Source organism: Montipora capricornis, chromosome 4 (genome assembly GCF_036669925.1).
Source record: "Montipora capricornis isolate CH-2021 chromosome 4, ASM3666992v2, whole genome shotgun sequence".
Lineage (NCBI taxonomy): Eukaryota > Metazoa > Cnidaria > Anthozoa > Scleractinia > Acroporidae > Montipora > Montipora capricornis.
Window position 1 is genome coordinate 4,349,857 of NC_090886.1, and position 19,524 is coordinate 4,369,380.

The window sequence follows — 19,524 nt, forward strand, 5'->3', positions numbered from 1 at the left end:
CAATCCCACCCCACAGAGTAATTAAATTATTGTAATCCACCATGAAGTAGGTTATTGTGTGGTGCAAGAGTCTGGTGCCAAATACATCACCACCACCGACATGGTGTCTCTTTCTTTTCAAGAATAGTTGTGTACTGTCCAAAAGGTCAGTCTCTGGGTAATAAAATAAAATATTAATCATATTCTTTAATCATTATTATCTAAAGCTTTCTTTGATAAATGCTTCTGTGAATTCCTGTTTGGACTGTTTGTGCCTTAGAGAATATTAAATTATTTTTTACACAAGCAGCAAAAGCAACTTTTCATCAGGAATTAAGAAAAATTCATGATAATTGTGATCAAGAAACAAACGGATAAAAAAAGGACCTAGTGCTAACAATTCTTGTCGGTATAAATGAATTATTATAATATACTGACCTTTGGAACCGAAATCTTTGTCAATACGTCTAACAATTTGCTGATGGAAGCTGTCTCGTATTCTGAGATAACCTTGAAAGCTTCTTGAAACGTGGAAACCTAGATTTCTTTGTCCATTTTTTAAAATAAAATACTAGTTGGCAGCACACAGCAACAGATCTTACATTCTACTGACGCATGAGGAGCCATGGACAGAGGTAAAAGTTGTACCAATATTTCTAGCCATATTGGAAGCGAGACTTTCCAAAGGATATCATGGTTGAAAACATGATGACAAGACCAATTAAGATCTCATTTTTTTCACCGTGATTTAGCTTCACTTTGAATGGGGTACATAACTGCGTAGCAAGCCATTGCAAAGCCTTAGCTTTAGTCAGCACACTCCTCCTTCTAAGCAACAAGCAACCAGTCAACGATTATTGTCCGGTGATGACGTAATGTATTTAAACTCAACATTCAAACAATTTTATTGTGATCTTGTCAAAAAATTCGTAAACTCTGCCCCGTTTACTGGGGATAACACTTTAACGAACGATACTCAATCAATAAACTCGACCGAGCTTAACTGTTTCATCATTCTTGCGTATTCACTCAGTAACAACCGGTGTGTAAAGAGCTACTCTGAAAGCACTAAGCGAAGTTCCAATTAATATACCGCATTCTCTGACATCGTGATTGCCTAGCACTTAAGGTTATTCAAGGTTGTGTCAATCATGGAGCGATGACTATCTGGAAATCATAAAATCTATGCCTATTTATCTAGCTTGAGACCACATGTCTGCTCAATCATTATTTCTTAACTAAAAAGATATATCATCTCGAAGGAAACAACCACGGAATTAGACGCCTTACGCAGTAAAGTTGTCGACCTAGAGCTACGTTTAACTGCAGAAATTGAAAACAACATAAGACTTGAACAATACACCCGAAGGGAAAACTTGCGTTTCAATAACATCAACGAAACTGATGGGGAAGATTGCAAAGCGATTGTTTACAACATTATTGACAACGACCTGGGAATCGGTACAGACGGCATTCGATTCCATGCGGGAATGAGCATGGAATACGTGATGCTAAAGTTGTCTGAAGATTTTTATTCATCCACAATGAAAAGTACAACCATCAAAATTTTCCAAATTTTCTAAGATAATCTTTTGTAGAAAACCCCGTCAATTTGCATTTTTTTCTTAGTTTTTTCAAAATGGCTGTTAATGAACCCTTTTTCATGAATAACAATCGAAGAGGTCAAGAGTCCACTCTACAATGGTTTTTATTGTATGTGTTAATGTTTTTTGTGTAATTTTCCGATCCATTACTTTTTTTTCAAATATGTTAGTTTTTCTTTTTTTCGTGCTATTTTTCTTTTCAATTTGGATCTTTTGTTACTTTTGTCACACTCTAATCCCTCTGCCTTGCAACACGCATTACTTCTGTAATCAACAATGAATCTCAGTATTTGCTCTCTTAATGTGAGAGGACTGGGGGACAGCTTGAAGAGACGAGAAGTTTTTAATTGGCTAAGAAAGAAAAAATATTCAATCTATATGCTCCAAGAAGTGCACTGTTCTGAAAAAAGCAATCCCATGTGGTCTGCAGAATGGGGATATAGAACCATCTTTAGTGGCCTTGCCAGTAATCAGAGCGGAGTCGCTGTCCTATTTAATAACACCTTCGATTTTAAAATTAAAAAATCCTTCTCGGATCCAAACGGTAGGTACATTATTTGCGACATTGAGACAGATAAAAAGTATATTACTTTAGCCACATTATACGCGCCAAAGCTTCTTTGAAACTTTCTTCGCTCATTTGCTTGATTTTGAGTGCGACGATATTATCCTTGGTGGAGATTTTAACCTTGTTTTAGATGTAACCGCAGACAAGAAAGGTGGGAACCCTAAAACTCATAGTAAATGCCTTGAAATTATTAGACAGTTTGTTACAGAACTCGATCTTCTAGATGCGTGGAGAGTCTTAAAGACGTTTGCGCTAATTGTTTGTGCGCAACGTTACTACGCAGGTAACGCGACTGTAAAATGTCACGCATTACTTCGAGCATTAGTGAAATTGAGGTTTTAAAACCTTTGCAAAAACCGTGGACGATAAGTCTTGCACAGCGTTGGATCAGAGAAGATCGCGATCAGTCAAAATTGATTTAAAATATTTATGAAAGTCAAGTAGACTACTGCACGACTGATATTCGCGAGGTTTTATCAGTCATGCACTAGTCTACTTGACTTTCATACATATTTTTCAAGCATCAGTTAAAATAACATGGCGACAAAAACGCCGAGGAAAAAATTCCAGGCCGGCAAAAGAGTGGCACATTTATTTCCGAATCATCATGAAACTTCAAAGAGAAGTGAGCGGGAGGATGGAAAAGCTCTGGAAAAGGCAGCTGATCGAGTAGACTAGTGGCTGAAAGTTTGGAAAACTCGTGGACGAACCGTTGCGTAAACTTAATGGGGCTGTTTCTTTGTAATGTCTTTATTACTCTACGAACTTAAGTTCAAAATGAATGCATGTTTTTAAAGCTCTTTTCCTTTACTTTCGTGAAAATTGAGCTGTGGTTTCGTCCTCGTGCGGACCTGCGTGGAAACAATCAGCGATTAAATTTCACGAAAAACAAACTCCAGAGGATGAGCATGACGGCAATGGAGAGATATTATACAAAACACCAACCAAATGAAGATGACCCCTGCTTAAAACTTGGTTGCTATGCTCGAGAAAGGTTTTTTTTGGTAAAAACCTTTCATCTCTTCAACGATCGATCCTCTCTTGGGTTCCAGTCCTTGCCCGACAGGTCACACGAAAGCGTGACAAACGAAATTTCCAAGAGCTTTGCAAAATCACATCGATTTTACTCGTTCAGATCATGGGTGACCCCCATTTTTTAAACCATGAATCACTTACTTTACTTACTATCTACAAAATATGATGAAATGAAAAAATTCTCACCGTAAGGAGTTATCTTTTTTTAACATTTTCTTTCCTCGTGCCATCGAATTCCGGTAGTGGTTGCAACGGATAGAGCTTACGAAAACGCTCGTCGAGGATGAACACTACTGTTTACCACATCCCTAGCGGCATACAATTCTCTAAAAATCTCACTCCTAAAAACCTATGCACGGAAACTTTCACTCCAACAGTTTATTTTTATGATTTTCGATGGATGAGCAGATGAGGCTACATCTCGCTATTATGACCGATTTCTCGAAATTAAGGCATTCTTCCACTGCCATTTTCTCCGAAACAAAGTCGGTGACCCCCTTTTTTTTTTCAATTTTTGGAGTAAGTACTTTATGACCTAACTCTAGGCGAGAAAGGAAGAAAATCTCACCGTAGGAAGATTTTGGCGCGAACGTCCTTAAATCCGGATAGTCGTTTATTCACCGCTTGGCGCCGAAAAAAACCTGAAATTTCATGCCGACTAGATTTTTTCCTCATAAGCCAAAGTCTCATGTGTAATGTTACGAGTGCTAGTATTTCTGTCGGTTATAAAACAGATCATTCACTAATAGACATCAAAATAGCTTTACATTCCAATCCAAGAGGTCCGGGTTTCTGGAAACTTAACACCTCCTTTCTGAATGAAAATGATTATATAGGCCAAATTCAAGTAGTTATTAAAGAAACTCACGAGGAATATCGACATGATAAAACTATGAACGACGCCTCGTTGTGGGAGATGATTAAACTCAAAATTAGAGAGCATTCGATAAAGTATGCTACTACTAAAAGAGCCAAAACCGTACGACGCGAAGAAGAACTCGAGAAGGAAATTAACACCTTTCAACATCTTATCGACACTCAGAATGAAAACAACGAAATTGACATTGCTGATACTTTCCATAATTTAGAGATTAAAAAAAGGGAATTGGAAGAAATAGTTGAGTACCGGACGAAAGGTTCAATTTTGAGGGCCAGATGCAGGTGGTTCAATGAAGGTGAAAAGAACACCAAATACTTTTTAAATTTAGAAAAAAGGCATCATAAGCAAGGAACCATCTCTCAACTAAAGCAAGCGGATGAGAGTTTTGTAACAACAGAAAGGAAATATTATATCAGTGCGAAACTTTTTACAGAGAACTCTACCGATCCAAAATTGACACTTGTGATGATAAATATGATCATATTTTTTTTGAAGAATCAACACATAAGAAACTAAACCAAGACGAGAAGGATGTTTGTGAGGGCCCCTTGACGAAAGAGGACTATTGCTATTCCTTGATTTCGAAAAGGCTTTTGACACAGTTGAGTGGTCGTTCATACAAAAAACTTTTCGACAGTTTAACTTTGGCCCGACCATTATCAACTGGATTAAAATCTTTTATAATAGCACAGAAAGCTGTATTTTGAATAATGGCTGGTCTAGTGATATTTTCAAACTCGAAAGAGGGGTTAGACAAGGCTGCCCTCTCTCGCCTTATTTGTTTATCCTTTGTGTGGAGGTTCTAGCGGAAGCAGTAAGAAAAAATAACGAGATCAAAGGAATAACAGTGAACGGTCGGGAAATAAAAATTAGCCAGTACGCTGACGACACCACTCTCATTTTAGACGGATCACAAAAATCTTTCACTACCTCTCTAAAGACATTAGAATTTTTCAGTGAAGTATCTGGCCTCCGTTTAAACCGTAAAAAAACGGAAGCCTTTTGGATTGGTGGTAAAGCAAATAGCGAGGAGAAACTTTGCCCTGAAATCGAGCTGAAATGGATTAGGGACAAGGTAAAGACTTTGGGTGTATGGTTGTCAACTGACCCGGTAATAACGATGAAAGAAAACTATAACGAAAAGTTAACAAAACTTAAGGCAACTTTGGGCTGTTGGGAGTTGCGTCGACTTAGTTTACTTGGTAAAATAACTGTATTTAAAAGTTTAATAATCTCGCAACTTGTTTATATTCTTTCACCTTTGCCAACAGATCAAAGAGTAGTTAACGAAGTTAACAATCTTTGTTACAATTTTCTGTGGGACGGCAAAGGTGACAAAATTAAGCGTGATACTATGATTAGTGATTATGAACAGGGTGGACTAAAGACGGTTGATGTAAAGATTTTTAGCAGGGCTTTGAAGGCAACTTGGATTAAGAAATACCTCGACCAAAATAACCAAGCAAAATGGAAACTTTTTTTTGACCTGCAACTGCAAGATCTCGGTGGTGCTACCTTAATCTAAATCAAAAAGATTTGTTAAAAGTTGGAAAAGTATCGGACGTTTTCCTGCAAGAAATACTACAAATTTGGTCAGAAGTTACTTTTGAAGATTGCATGTCCTCTGTCACCCAGCTACGGTCACAGCCTCTTTGGTTCAATTCTCTTGTACGAGTCGAAAATAAACCAATATACTACGCACTATGGGCTACTAAGGGAATTCAGGTTGTCAGCGATTTAATGGTTAATGAGTCCACTTTTTTATCTTTCTCAGAATTTAAAGACGGTTAAACCAAGTTTTCTGTCTTTTCTTGGAGTCATCTCGGCTATAAAGCAGTTGTGGGAAACAACCAATGGGAAAAAACTAAGCGAAGTTTCGGACTACAATACGTCTAGTGAAAAAGTTCTGATGGCAAATAAACCAAACAGAATAGTGTACCAAAAGCTTGTGGAAAAAGAAAACAGCCCTTGAATAGTCAGATGAAGTGGTTAGCAGATTGCCTAATTGAACCAAACGAAACTGTGGACTGGGTCGCCGTGTATCGAAAACCCTTCGAATGTACCAAAATCTCTAAACTTCTAGTATTTCAATTTAAGCTGTTTCACAGGGGATTAGCCACCAATAATTTTCTGAAAAAAATAAACTTTATTGATAACGATCTCTGCAGTTTCTGTCAACGGGAAGAGGAATCACTCATTCACTTATTCTGGACTTGCACTGTAACGTCCCGTTTCTGGGGAGCTTTTGAGGAATGGCTGATTCGTGACAAAGCTCTTCCTACGCTAGACTTGTCACCATCATTAGTTGTTAGTCTAAAGCCTCAATTAATTCAAAACAAGAATCACTACTTTTTATTTTTGGTCGCGAGGTATTACATTTGGACCTGTAGAACACGCAGTCATTATCCTAAAATAGAAGGCTTCCACCCATTCCTCTCACATTACAGTCCTACGACTTGTAATTGAAAGAACCTAATTACTGTTTGTGTTGCAAAAGGCTTTGGTTTTTATTTTATTTTATTTTATTTTATTTTTTTTGTTTTTTTTTTATTTATTTTATTTTTATTTTTATTTTTTTGTTTTTTTTTGTTTTTTTGTATTGTATGGTGTAAATTAATACCTTTGGTTTGTTAAGTAGGTAGGGATCGTAAGTATCGTAAGTACTGTAAGTATTGTGAAAGAATGAAATTAAAAAAAAAAAGAAAAAAAAAAAAAGATATATTATCTCTCAATGATACAATGACTGTCACACACTAAACACAAAGTGTCCGATAAAAGTCTTCAGTGTTTGTTTAAATCTTATAAATAGAAGAAGGATTTTGATCCAACAGCTGGCTCACAAAGCTAATCCCCATAAAATCATAAAGGGCGCTTACTCTTCTTTTTCCTTTTAAATGTACTTAAATCGTGAAATATTTAATAAACCCCGCGACGGTTTTCAATTCAGTATTCAACAGAATTCATTTTTGCAAGTATTTTCGTTAAAATCGGGCCCTACACTGAAGTATCTGCATTATTACTCCTCAACTCAAAGTGAAACGAGTAATATTTAGAGATGATGTCTATTAATACAATAGCCGCCGGCAGTTATTAAAATGCGCAAATTCTGCAATGATTTGTTCAACCGACTGGGTGAAATTTAGTAAAGAAAAATGCATTTTTAATCGACAGGTACAAAACATAGGTGTCAGGTCACAGATCTCGTTCACAGGCCTCTGTGTTGCCAATACAGAAACAAACCTAAACATTCATTAAAGCTAACTTTAGGCCTAATTAGACCTAAATTAGAGTTGCTAGGCCTATTAGGTAAGGGATGTTTTTATTTGGGGATGGGGCGGGGGGGAAGGCTAGGGTTTCAGAGGGGAGGGTCAGCCAAAAAAAATGGGACCCTTGGGGAGGGTCAACCCTTTGTTTAAAATGTATTAAGGGAGGGTCAAGCCTTCTTTTTGCACAGTGGTTTGTGCAAATTTGTTCACGTACCACACTGATGTCATTTTTTCCTCTTCATTCTCCATGTATCTTTTGGTTTTCCTCTTTTTGGCTTTATGACGGTTTTGTTTTCTCTTCTGAGACTTCCGTATTGGTAAAACAGAGACCTGTGACCTGACACTTTTGTACCTGCCCCATTTTAAGTTCAGACGCTTTCAGGTGGGTGGTATTAACCTTGTTCCGTATCTTTAGGTGGAAGTAGTCAATATTTGAAACTGTATACCACGACCGGCTTTATGGCAATCAATTAATTAAGACGCGATTTGATTTTAATGTATTTTGTCAATTTTGGTGAACCGATTGATCCAAGTCCACCGTTTCAAGGATAATTTTAGAATGAAGGGCCATTTCTCGGAAAGAAAGAGCTCAGAAAATTTTCATTCCCGGACAAATTAAGCTTACAAAGCAAGTCATGTTTAAGGTATTAATTTAATTATCGCCAGTTCTAGGAAACGGCTTTCATCGGGTCGGATTATTGTTTCTTCTCGGAAAGCCTGAATAGTTTCTCAGAAACATTACCGCAACTTGAACTGATATGCATGTGATTTCATACACTTCTAACTAAAAAAACAATCTATGGTGACATAAATATACATAAAATTAGTGTCCCAGCCATCCAAAGGCTGGTTTTAAATGTCTTGCTTGCTTTCAAAGAAACCTATGTCTACTTGGCGAAGGCACCAACATGCCAGTTAATATCGTGAAAAATAAAAAAAATATACTGTCCAATATTTCAAAGTTCTATGCAACATCAATGTGTTTCTAAATCTTTGGATCAAAGGAGTAATTCAATGGCTTAATGATGAAATATCAAAATTGGTTATCTAAATCAACAGTATAGATCGTTTTCATTCACTTGACAATTCGCCAGATTGGTGTCCTAAAACGACAGGTAGTATTTCTATAAAAAAATAGAATTAATTATCTGGGAATTGACAAGGTACAAATACATCGCTGCCATATCATTGTAAAGGAAAATCAGCTATGGTTCATCTACCCCCTTGTTGTTGTTTTTGTTCCCTTCTATGGTGGCTGTAAAGTCCAATGAAAATGATTTATCTGTTCTGCACTGCCTGAGTACAATCAAATCTTAAATCTTCTTCTTGAACTCCTTTGCGTTACAGTTCAATTTTTTTTGTCACGGATAGTGGTTCGTACTAAGATAAATTCGTTAGAACAAAAGCTTTTGTTCGGTTTTACTAGGTTTGATAGCTGCATTTTCTTGTCAGATCATAGCATTATTTCCTAATCAGTAATGGTCATAGAAACCTTAATGAACCCTCTGCTTATGATAAACTGTCCACGATTGCTCCGTTCCTCAGTGTCATTTCAGAAACAAACATTTTGTAATTAGCGTCTTTAGGTTTAACCTGTGGACGATTATTATTCGAAACTCCCTCTAACTTCTGGTTTCTCCACAGCATGAGTCAAAGAGGTCAAGACTTCTTCGCGAGGGTATGCGTCTTCGGGAAATCTTTCTGGGTACAAACTTAAGACTTTCCAGATCAATTTCTTGTCGCCCAAATGGTTGATACTTTTCTGGCCATTGTTGAGTTTGTAGCACATATCTAGTCCTTCCTTCATCGATGCTTCCATTTTGCTTAATAGTTCCTCTCTAACAGATTCTTCGTTTTCTTGTTTGTCAGCCATTTCATGATAGAGGAGACCCAGTTGAGTCTTGACCATAACTTTCCATGTGTGTTCTTTCTCTAGCTCTCTCTCGCAAACGAGTTGTGCCTTTAAAAGATACTTCTCTGCTTCTTCAAAGTTGCCTTTTCTCATGTGACAAAATCCATAATTTTTTAGAGTTAAGATGCTCTCCTTTTGTTCGTGTGTTCCCAGCTTTTCCATAACTCCCATGGCCTTTCCGTAGTACTTCAAGGCTTTATCTAGCCCTTGGTCACTCTTTTCCGCCAAGAAAACTAAGTCTGCAAAGTCCTTTAAACATTGAGCCGTCATGAAATGATCTCCAAGAAGTTTCTGGAACAAAGAAAGGGCCCGCTGCAACTTTTCGGTTGCTTCTGTGTTGTCCTTGCGCCGCTTAGCGTTTCTTCCGGCAAATAAGAGGCTGGCTGCGGTTTCGGGATGGTCAGGAAGCTTCTCCTCGCAGATTTTCAATGCTTTGTCGTACAACTTTTTGGGTTCAAGATCAGGAAACTTTTTCGTATGTGATAGAAAACGAGCTCGGCTATGTAAGTAGAACACACGGGAAAGGACCTTAGTCTCGCCGAATTCGTCGTCGTGTGCTGAAAAGAGGCGATGTGCGTCTTCCATGTGATCTTTGTATTTTGTTTGGACCCCGAGCCTTCTCATTTCTTGACCAAGCAGACACAAAAGTTCCACACGATGCACTGGCTGAGATTCGGCCTGAAAATAGGTGCTACTGAGTAGCAGTTCCAAGATCTCGATGTAAACCTTCGATGAGATGCATTTTTCCAAATATTGGAACGTTTCAAAAAGACTATCGAGGAACTTTTTGCACGAGGTTGCTATCTCTTGGGCCTCCAAACCATTAGCGAAAACTTTAAGGAAATGCTCAAAGTTTTGTCTGTCTGCACTGAAAGATTCGATGGCTTCTTTGCATGTGTCTTTTCCCCAATACAAACGTGTATTTTTTTCCAGACGGGAAATGAAGTGCTCACAAGCTAATTCTCTGCTGTCAAGTAAAACCTGCGGATTTTCATTTTCACCAATTTTCTTAGCAAAAGCGCGGATGAGAGAATGCAACTGGTATCTATGGGAATCTGCCTGTTCAACGACAACGAGAGATCTGTTGTTTAAGGAGCGTAGCGTCGTAATCGGTGGAGTTTCAGGGCCCAAGGTTTCCTTCAAAACGGCTTCGGCAGCATTGTAATCAAATGATCCAGGAAATATGGACAGAGCTATTAAAGCCTCTTTCTCAGCTTTCGTCAAAAGATCAAACGAATTCATAATCGCTTTTTGGAATGATTCATCGCCATCTTCCAGGATAGTCATGGGTTCCTTTTCAAGATGTTCAACAATCTTCTCTTCAGGGTAGTCTAACAGAAGTGAACCGACGATTGAGAGTGCCAATGGGACACAGCCACAAAGCTCGAGTATGGTTTCAACTTTGGAAAAATTTTCAATTTGGGGTCCTCCACGGCTGACACGAGAGTTAAGTAACTCTTTGGCCTCGTCGGGTGGTAGAGGGCTTAAATTTACTTCTTTCCACGGCAGGCTTTTATGTTGGAACCTCTTTCTGGATGTAATTACAAATGCTACATTCTGCTTCGATAACATTCTCATGGCACCCAGGATCTCTAGGAACAAAGCTCGGTCTGCCTCCGACTCTAGAAGACTATCTGCATTATCGAGGACAAATACCACTTGGCTTTGGATCTGTTTGCTCCAGTTTTTTAGCCAATATTCGGGATTCTCCGGTAGCTGCCCGACTATCGTACCACATGAGTGGATCATTTCAGTGGCTACTTCGAGGAATGTTGTCTTTTTTAGAAGACTGCAAAATAACACAGTATGCCCATTTTCTTTGCTTAATTTGTGAGCAGTCTCCCTGGCCACAGTCGTTTTTCCAAAGCCCGGTCCTCCAGTAATCAACACGACGGCATCTGTTTTACTCCGAAGGTATTGTTTTAGTTCGTCGATTTCCTTAGAACGACCAAACACTTCCGGCACTTCGTCTGGTAGACAGCTGCTAGGCTCGTCATTTTCTTGCTGCTGCTGTTGCTGCTGCAATCTTCGCCATTTTTTTATGTGTTCCTCTACTATTCGATACGTATCGTGATCGATCGGATCATTTTTGAGGCGCTGTATTTTTGTTCGCTGGATATAAACCATTATTTCCTCCAAAGCTGAAGATATTTTATCCCATTTGTCTTCGAATTCACTTTCGGTAATGGCGGTAGAAGGGCTATGGGACAGCTCATTTCTGAAATATTTGATTCTGGCGATGTTCGCTTCTATGCTTGCGTCGCTCGGAGCAGGCAGCGTGTGCCATCCTGTTCCACTGGGCGGTGGTAAATTGGAAAATTCTCGAATCAACAAATGCAACAGAGTAATGTCAAACTCCTCAATGTTTGGCGGGTCACCAGTACCCGGAAACAACTTTTCCCATTGATCATCAGCAATGACACGTCTTGATCTCAGATTCTGAAGCTTCGGCAAATTCTTGTTCAGGACGTCCTCCAATGTTTCGGGGTGTATGGAAAACAAAAGAAATCGCTGCAAAGAAGATGTCCCTTCGTCGATGAGTAATCGAGCCAGCCTTGTGCCATTGGTTTTTTCTTGTGATACACCACCGAAGATTGAGGATGCACTGTCACCTCTACCAACAGACGGCGAAGAAGACCTCGCTGATGACACCATTAATCTAAAAAGAACAAAGTCAACAGGAAGGGCTATTATCGAGAGAGACGTGTAAAGATTTTATCACTCTGTAATATCTCGAAATAAAGGTTTATCCCGGGTTAATTATGCTTACGAGCGTGGCGTAATCTTATGGCTGCAAATGGATAGGGACCGCTGGTCGAGCAATTCTCAACGAGAAACATTCGTTGATTTTCCCTCGAGGCGATTTAGGTTGTCTCTGTTATCGCTTCACTAGCACATTCCTGTTTGTGAGAAATGTTACTTGATTCAGATCTATACTTCAACCAATCACGTCCAAGCTATTTTTGTCTTCGTTTGTATTGATGCCGAGTGATAAATGATGATGTAATGTGTTTGCTCCCTCCTGCCTAACTTGTTCTTTAAAGCCGTTTATCCACTTTTTGTTTCGTTTCCTCAGCCGGAAACGAAACGTATCTATTTGACTTCAAGGTGAACTATTTACACAGTGAGGTAGAGTTGCCAATCAAAACAGAGTTTGTTATTGAAAATCGAAACATCTATCAGATTTGAAAACTTATGAACATGTGAACCTGACGTATCGCAAATCATAATGCTGACAAACAAAATACTAAGGAAATGGGTCACAAATATGGCGTTTTGACTGTCTGAATGATTTTGGGTTTGATTAAAGCGATATATTGTTGAAAAACCCAAAGCTATCTCTCTTCGTGTTAATGAGTAATGTAAAAAATCTTCTCACTGGTGAGTCGTAGTAATAAATTGGGTTAACCAGGAACCACTTCTTTTAAAGCTAGTACCGGTAACTGCCTAGGTCCACAAGTAACACAAGTAATGGAAGATTCACGGAAAACGGAATTTGAAATGTTATGCAGTGGCAATTGAACGTAAAATAGGTATTTGTAGACTTTCTGCTTTGATGTATTGTGCACATAAACAAGTATCTGTTCTTCTCTTTAAAGGTTAATATTCCTAGAAAGGCTTCTCACCGTTCAGAGAGTTTGCGTTCACATTTCTATCTTTATTTCTCGAGAGTTTCAATAGACGAAGCGAAATAAATATGACCGACCGAGTGACCCACACTACAGTATTTTATCTTTTCTCCTGCCCTTACCATTCCGGAAACGGTCTTTTGCATTGCTAACTTCGGAGCCAGGTTTGACAAATCTACGACAATGTGTACACATATTGGGAAAGCCTGGAGTAAAACTTTCTATGACTTTATATACAAAATAAAATAAAATAAAATAAAATTTTGGGAAACAAAATATGAAGCAGTGATTTTGAATTTTAGATTCATTGTCCCCCGAAGAAGAAGCGGAGATACGGTTCGAAAATTTGCGAAACCTTTTTAAGTTTAGATCAGTTTTAAGCCCCCTTTTTAGAAATTTTATCAAAAAAAAAAAATAGATCAGAAGGTTTCTTTGAGAGAACACTACCAAGACATTAATTCATGCATTTGTGACTTCACATATTGATTGTTGTAACTCACTGCTATATGGGATTTCAAAGTACCAAATGGATCGCCATCAAAAAGTTTTAAATGCAGAAGCTCGTGTCACCTGTTTTGTCCCAAGATACAGCCACGTAACACCAATACTTAATAGTCTTCATTGGCTCCCACCTTTCCAAGTTTAAAATTGCTCTTCTATTCTTTAAATGTTTAAGGGGCATGGCACCCTCATATCTATATAATAGAGCTGATTCAAGCAAGGACAACATCTAGATATAAGTTGCGCAGCGAGTAAAAACACCTTTTGATGATCCCACGCACTAAGTGTAAAACTTTTGGAGACAGAACTTTTGCGGTTGCAGGGCCCACGGAATGGAACATTCTATGTCTGTATATTAGAGAAACTGAAAACATTTCTACATTTAAATCAAAGTTTAAAACTTACTTAATAGGCCTTATTCACGATAGCCGCCATGTTGGTTTTCAAATTGTCAGGCAAAAAACGTCGAAGTAGCTTGTGTAATGATTGTATTTTACTGCTTATGTGATAAACATTCAATGAACGTGAAACAAATCATCTGTGTGGCTCAGATGTTCGTTATAACCCCTCGGACTTGTGTTGTTTGCCCCCTCAGAAGTGTGCAGCTAATTTGCATGATAATAGCAAATCGAACATGGCGGCCATCGTGAATAAGGTCTATTTAAGAGGCATTTTGTTCATAATCAACAATCTTAGAGTCACCTTAACTTTTATTGCAATTTATTCATTTATTTTATTGATTATATATATAATGTTTAAATTAATTTTAAAACACGAAAAAGAATTACGTTTTAGATGAAAGATTTTTATAATTGATTTGTTATAATTACTAATAGGCTGTATTCATTATGTATTATCTTGAATATTTTGATGACATTGTAAAGCACTTAGAACTTTATTATATAAGCGCTATATAAATGTATATTTTACTTATTATTATTATCATTACCTAACTAAAGGAATCCTGTGATTTATGCTTTCTGGAAAAAAAATGAAGAAGTAGACGTTGGATCTCTTGGATCTCTTCGACTTGCTGACGGCAATGTACCGTGGAAAAGCTTAATCTTCTCCTATTAAAACCGTGCCCACGTCCTTTGGTTTTTTTTGGGCCGGAATACCTCGACAGTTAAATCTCGAAAAAAAGCTCCCTTTACAAAGTCGAAACTTTTAATCAACTAAGAAATTCGTCCTCGAGCGGGTCATCGCTTAGAAACGTATATGAATGAGACACCCTCTTACGATGATTTCCTAACAGAAATCCGTCCTCGAGCGGTGGCAGACGCAATAACTCCTGCCACGTGTCTTCGAACATACAAGAGCTGTGCGAGACACACTCCAAAAAGCACTCTCATGTGGTAAGCGCCCTATCAAGGACATAAAAAGAAGTTTGACGGCGAAAAGCACAGGGAGTCACTGTAGCCCGCATGCAGTTAGCATTGCTATTCTTGGCGGGCCACTAACACTGCGACATTATTACTGGCTCTCACAACAAAGTAAACAAAAGTCACTTAGAAATTGACAAGAGTTACACGAACAGGAATTATACAAACAAACGCCTCACACATAAAGCCCTGGCCAAACGGTCTCGCAAGTAGTCGCACGTAGCCACAAAAGGGTCCGAAATTAACTTTTTTATATGGACGACAACTGGCGACTGGGTAAAAAACTTCAGTCGCCAGATGGCAAATTGTGGTCGCCAAAAATTTTCTCCTGAAAATGCACGTTTTGAACTTCTTTATGGTGACTAGAAAGCAACGAACGCGCGGTCTTGTGTATGTCTCAAGCATTATTTTTCGCTTTCGAAAGCGGACATTTTGGAGAGAAAATGTACCCAACCTGGAATGTAATGAAGAAGTCCATCTGCCCATTTGTTGAAAATTTCAGCCACGGAAACACCAGTCACGTTCTGTCGCACACGAGCCGCCATGTTATTACTGTGCTACATTCCTCGCACCAGTCCCTCAGATCTCTCTACTGAGTCGCAGTTTTTCGCCCGCAATACGTATTTTATGAGAAACCGCAAAAAAAAAAACGTGGCGGCTTGCGACGTTATATGGAGACCTATGGAGGTAGTCAACGGGAAAACTCCTTTCATTTTTATTTCAAACACTAGGCAGGATAAAAAGAAAGACACTTGTTGGCAAACGGCTCTGAACTTAAAGGGGCTAGGTCACGCAATTTTAGGCAATTTCAGCATTGATCAAATGATCATAGAATTAACTGAAATAACAAAATAACGGCTCAAAACTATAGAAGAACTCAAACAAAACACAGGAAAGCTAAGATGGGACAAGGATGGACAAAACTGGAGAGGATTGAAGTGGATTGCATTTGGGTAAATTTGAAAAACGTCGGCGCACCTTTTTTCAAATTCATATCAGTTTATATCAAAATGTAATTTAAACAGCTGGAAAATCATTCTCAATTGTTATGTGGCCGTGATTTAGAGCTCATAACTAACAATTTTAAACAAAATTACCTAAAACAGCGTGACCTAGCCCCTTGAATAGTAGGTCGCCCACTGGCGACCAACTGTGAAATTCTGGTCGCCAGTACTCAATTTTTAGTCGCATTGGCGATCAGGAAGGCGCAATTTCGGACCCTGGTGACAAGATCGCGAGTTTCCTCGCAAGTACACGCAAGTCGCAAAAAACCCCATTTCAAGGCTACGGGCTTAGCCCCCCGCGGCCAAAATGTAACTACACGTAAGCAAACAAGATGGCGGATATTGTGGATGTTGTTGAAAGGAAAGGGAAAGCAGCTGCTTGTTTGGTTTTTATTTTCCTTGCATTGCTAACTTAGGAGCCTGGTTTGACAAATCTACGACAAGGAAGAGGATGGTAGAGCGAAACGAGGAAAGACAAGAGATCGGATTAAGAGGAGAAGTGAGAGGGGTTTGTTAAGTAGCATTGTACAAGAATTGCGATTCGAGGTCACCCAAGGGTACAAGGAGATGATGAGGATGGCGCACGAAGAGTTCCTAGAGATTCTCACGGCAATTGAGCCTTCAGTTACGAAAAGACAGGTCAATGGAGGTCACAAGGTCATTTTAACTGCAGAACGACTGACTTTGACACTGCGCTTTCTTGGTACTTGCGAAACGTTTCGTTCGCTTTCTTTTCAATTCAGAAACTCACAATCAGCAATTTCGTATATCGTGCGAGAAGTTTGCCTAGCAATCTTTAAAGTCCTGGGAGAAAAATAGAGCTTGAAGATAGGGTACGCTTTCCGTTGCTTTCCTCGAGCTCTTCACGATTCACCATCTTGGTCGCCATCTTGAAAAACCGCGCAGACGTATCCTGTATTTCATTGGCTTATAACAACGAGTGGACGTCACTCAACTTGCGTTGACTTCGGTTGGGTGGCCAATGGGTGAAAAACTTGCTCTGAATTGAGTGCAAATTTGATCTCGACCAAAGTGAGCGCAAGTCAACGCGAGTGCACGCAAGCCCTGGTCAAACGGAGTCGCAAGTGAAAACTTGGGTCTCCTTGCGACTCCGTTTGGCCAGGGTTTAAGAGAAAAAAGTGTTCAAAAATGATCTCAGATATTATAGGTAACTTTTAAAGAAAAGCCATATAGTTTGAAAGATCGATGTGGTGCATATCGACATTCATCTCCTCAATCTCAAGAAACTTCAGAAGCAATTCCTTCAATTTACGTTTTTAAGTGTGCTTTCCTAAGCTGGCGAAGTTCAAGAGGGGATACCATTTCAATTTTTGCACCAATGATAGAGAAGGAAAATAACCGTTGGTTTGTTCTCGACATCTCTAGGTGGAAGTTTCCAGATATTGCAGACCACATGGAATAGGAATGACTTCGTTTAGAGCGCGTGTTATGAGTATGGGAGTTACTTTTAAGTTTTAAATCTGTCATGCAATTCCAGACTTTTCTAGAATAATCTTACATCCGTAATATTCCAGATATTTCTTTGATGTGACTCAGTAGTTTCCACAAATAGTATACCTTGTAATACACTATAAATAGCAACAGAACATTCTTGATGCTTAGAGTGAAAGTATAAAAGCAGGCTTGTACTGAGTAATAGAAAAAGCTCTCTTTGCCCGAGGGATTACCCTCGTGGCCGGCTGTGATTGAACTTATGCTATGGATGCGATACTGTGATGAAGCTATAATCAACTGCGATAACTATGGTGGAGCGATAACCTTTGACCTTGCCATATCCGGAGAGAAGAAAGAGAAGAAAGAGACGATAGCTGAAAACGAGAAGAAGACAAAGAGTCCAGAGTTCATTATGAAGTCCTCCGTAAGAGTTTGTCTACACAGAAAATCAAGTGAGTGGAAAGAATCCAGTAAATCATGGAAGTCAAGCATTGTTGTCTACAGTCCGTGGAACTTAGAGTTCGAGTTAATCAAGATCAATACCTGTATGGCCATGAAAGACAGTAAGCCTGCTTTATGAACTGCTTAACTTAATCTTTAACTTAAGCAACTGTAACAGTGCAAAACTAATTAAATAATAGTGAAAAGGGTAACTGCTCGTTGTCAAACTGTTGTTGCGTGCCTTATATAGTACTCGGGAGTTATTTTCATTTAAGGCTTGTTCGCGGACATCTCTTGGTTATTCCGATCCAGCATTTAACAAGTAAACAGATTTGAGATATTGGGTGGAGCACGCTGATTGTCAGCATCATGTAGCAAGAGGCAACTGATTTAAACTAAAGTAATTCAACCGGCGGAATTCCTGAATCAGTTTACAAATAGAGGCACACTATGAGACTTGTAATCCACAAAATACATTAAACGCAAATCCCACTTTTGTAGAGTGACAATTTTGTCCAGATGTGTATTTAGGGCCTGACCCTTGGCAAGAAGGCCGCAAAGAAGCCAAATCGGTTCTTAATGATGTTGTAGAGGAGATTTCGGTGTCTATAAAGAGGAGCGTACAATAAGCTGTGTTCGATGTAACATAAAGAACAGGTCTAACCATTTACTTGGTAATTTGTATTAACATATGAAATGTTTTTCTCATCTGAACTGGCGGGTGGCACACCACCGTTAAGGCAGTGCAAGTGTGTGGAAAAATTGGAAGGGCCGAAAGGCCATTCCTCAATAGGGGGGTCTGGGGGCATCCTCCGCAGGTAGATTTAACACACTCCGAGATGCATATTCCTGCATTTTGGGGCAAGCTTAGGTGTTTTCTCTGCATTGTTACTGTATACTATTTTTCAATAAATTTAGAGACCTGTAGTATGAGTTGCCTTTTCTACAATCACATTCGCATACTTAATTTCTCGACGAAGTGCTAATGTTAACAGGTGCCTATAGATTCATGAAAAATTGATACACTCATTCTCAGACCTCACGAAAAGACGAAAAATGGATACTTGGTAAAATTTATTTTAGTACTCTTCACCTTCACTTTCAAAATATATCAGTTTTTCTTTCTTTCTGTAACTAACCTTCCGACCGATTAATCTGCTTTGACCTCTTTTGTTTAGGTTCTTGACCAAAATATGATAATAGCAAACGTGACTGTGTTTCGTGCGCCATTACTATTCATGTGATCGCTCAAACGCAGTCTCTCTCATTTTCAAGTACCAATACGCGACTTACACGGATCAGTAAGTTTCACGACATTTTCATGGCTGAAACCTACAATCTTGGACAAAACTCTTGGAAAAAATTCTAGCTTAAGCTTGTCTATTTGTGGATATGATGGAGAATTCCTCTCGTAATGACTTGAATACTGATTAAGGTTTTCAGTCGGATCGAGAGGCTTTCAGGCAGGTAGTTCTACCCGCTACCCGGTTATTATTGAACCCCTGCGCGATCCTCGATATTTTCGAGAATCGAGTTTCGAGATTAGAGAATCTAGGATCGAGGACGTGAACAGTCCAGCTCATGCAATCGGCCCCTTAGAATGATCTTCGGAAGAAGAGTTGAAAACACTGACCCCCAGTCCATGGCCTACCCCGATGAACTACCCAAATTCACTACCCTAAAATAGACTAACTCTAAAAAGTACTATTTCGAATGAGTACTATTGAAAGAACTGAATTGATTATATACTTAAACTGCATGTACCTTATTTATTTTCGTCCGCACGGCCACATGCGACTAAATTCAGGAATTGCACCGGTCTCACTTAATTTACGTGAAGTAATCGGCCATCACGTAAATTATCGAAA

The 19,524-nt window shown here is 38.9% G+C and overlaps 1 protein-coding gene across 1 annotated transcript in view; it reads right to left on the minus strand.

The window, feature by feature from the left end:
• Positions 1–7,968: 7,968 nt before the first annotated feature.
• The window catches only part of LOC138045283 (uncharacterized), a 45,110-nt gene continuing 33,554 nt past the window's right edge, over positions 7,969–19,524 (minus strand). The window contains exon 6 of the mRNA XM_068891723.1: positions 7,969–11,903. Coding sequence (XP_068747824.1) covers positions 8,939–11,903 — 2,965 coding nt within the window. The 3' untranslated portion in view covers positions 7,969–8,938. The remainder of the gene's footprint in view (positions 11,904–19,524) is intronic.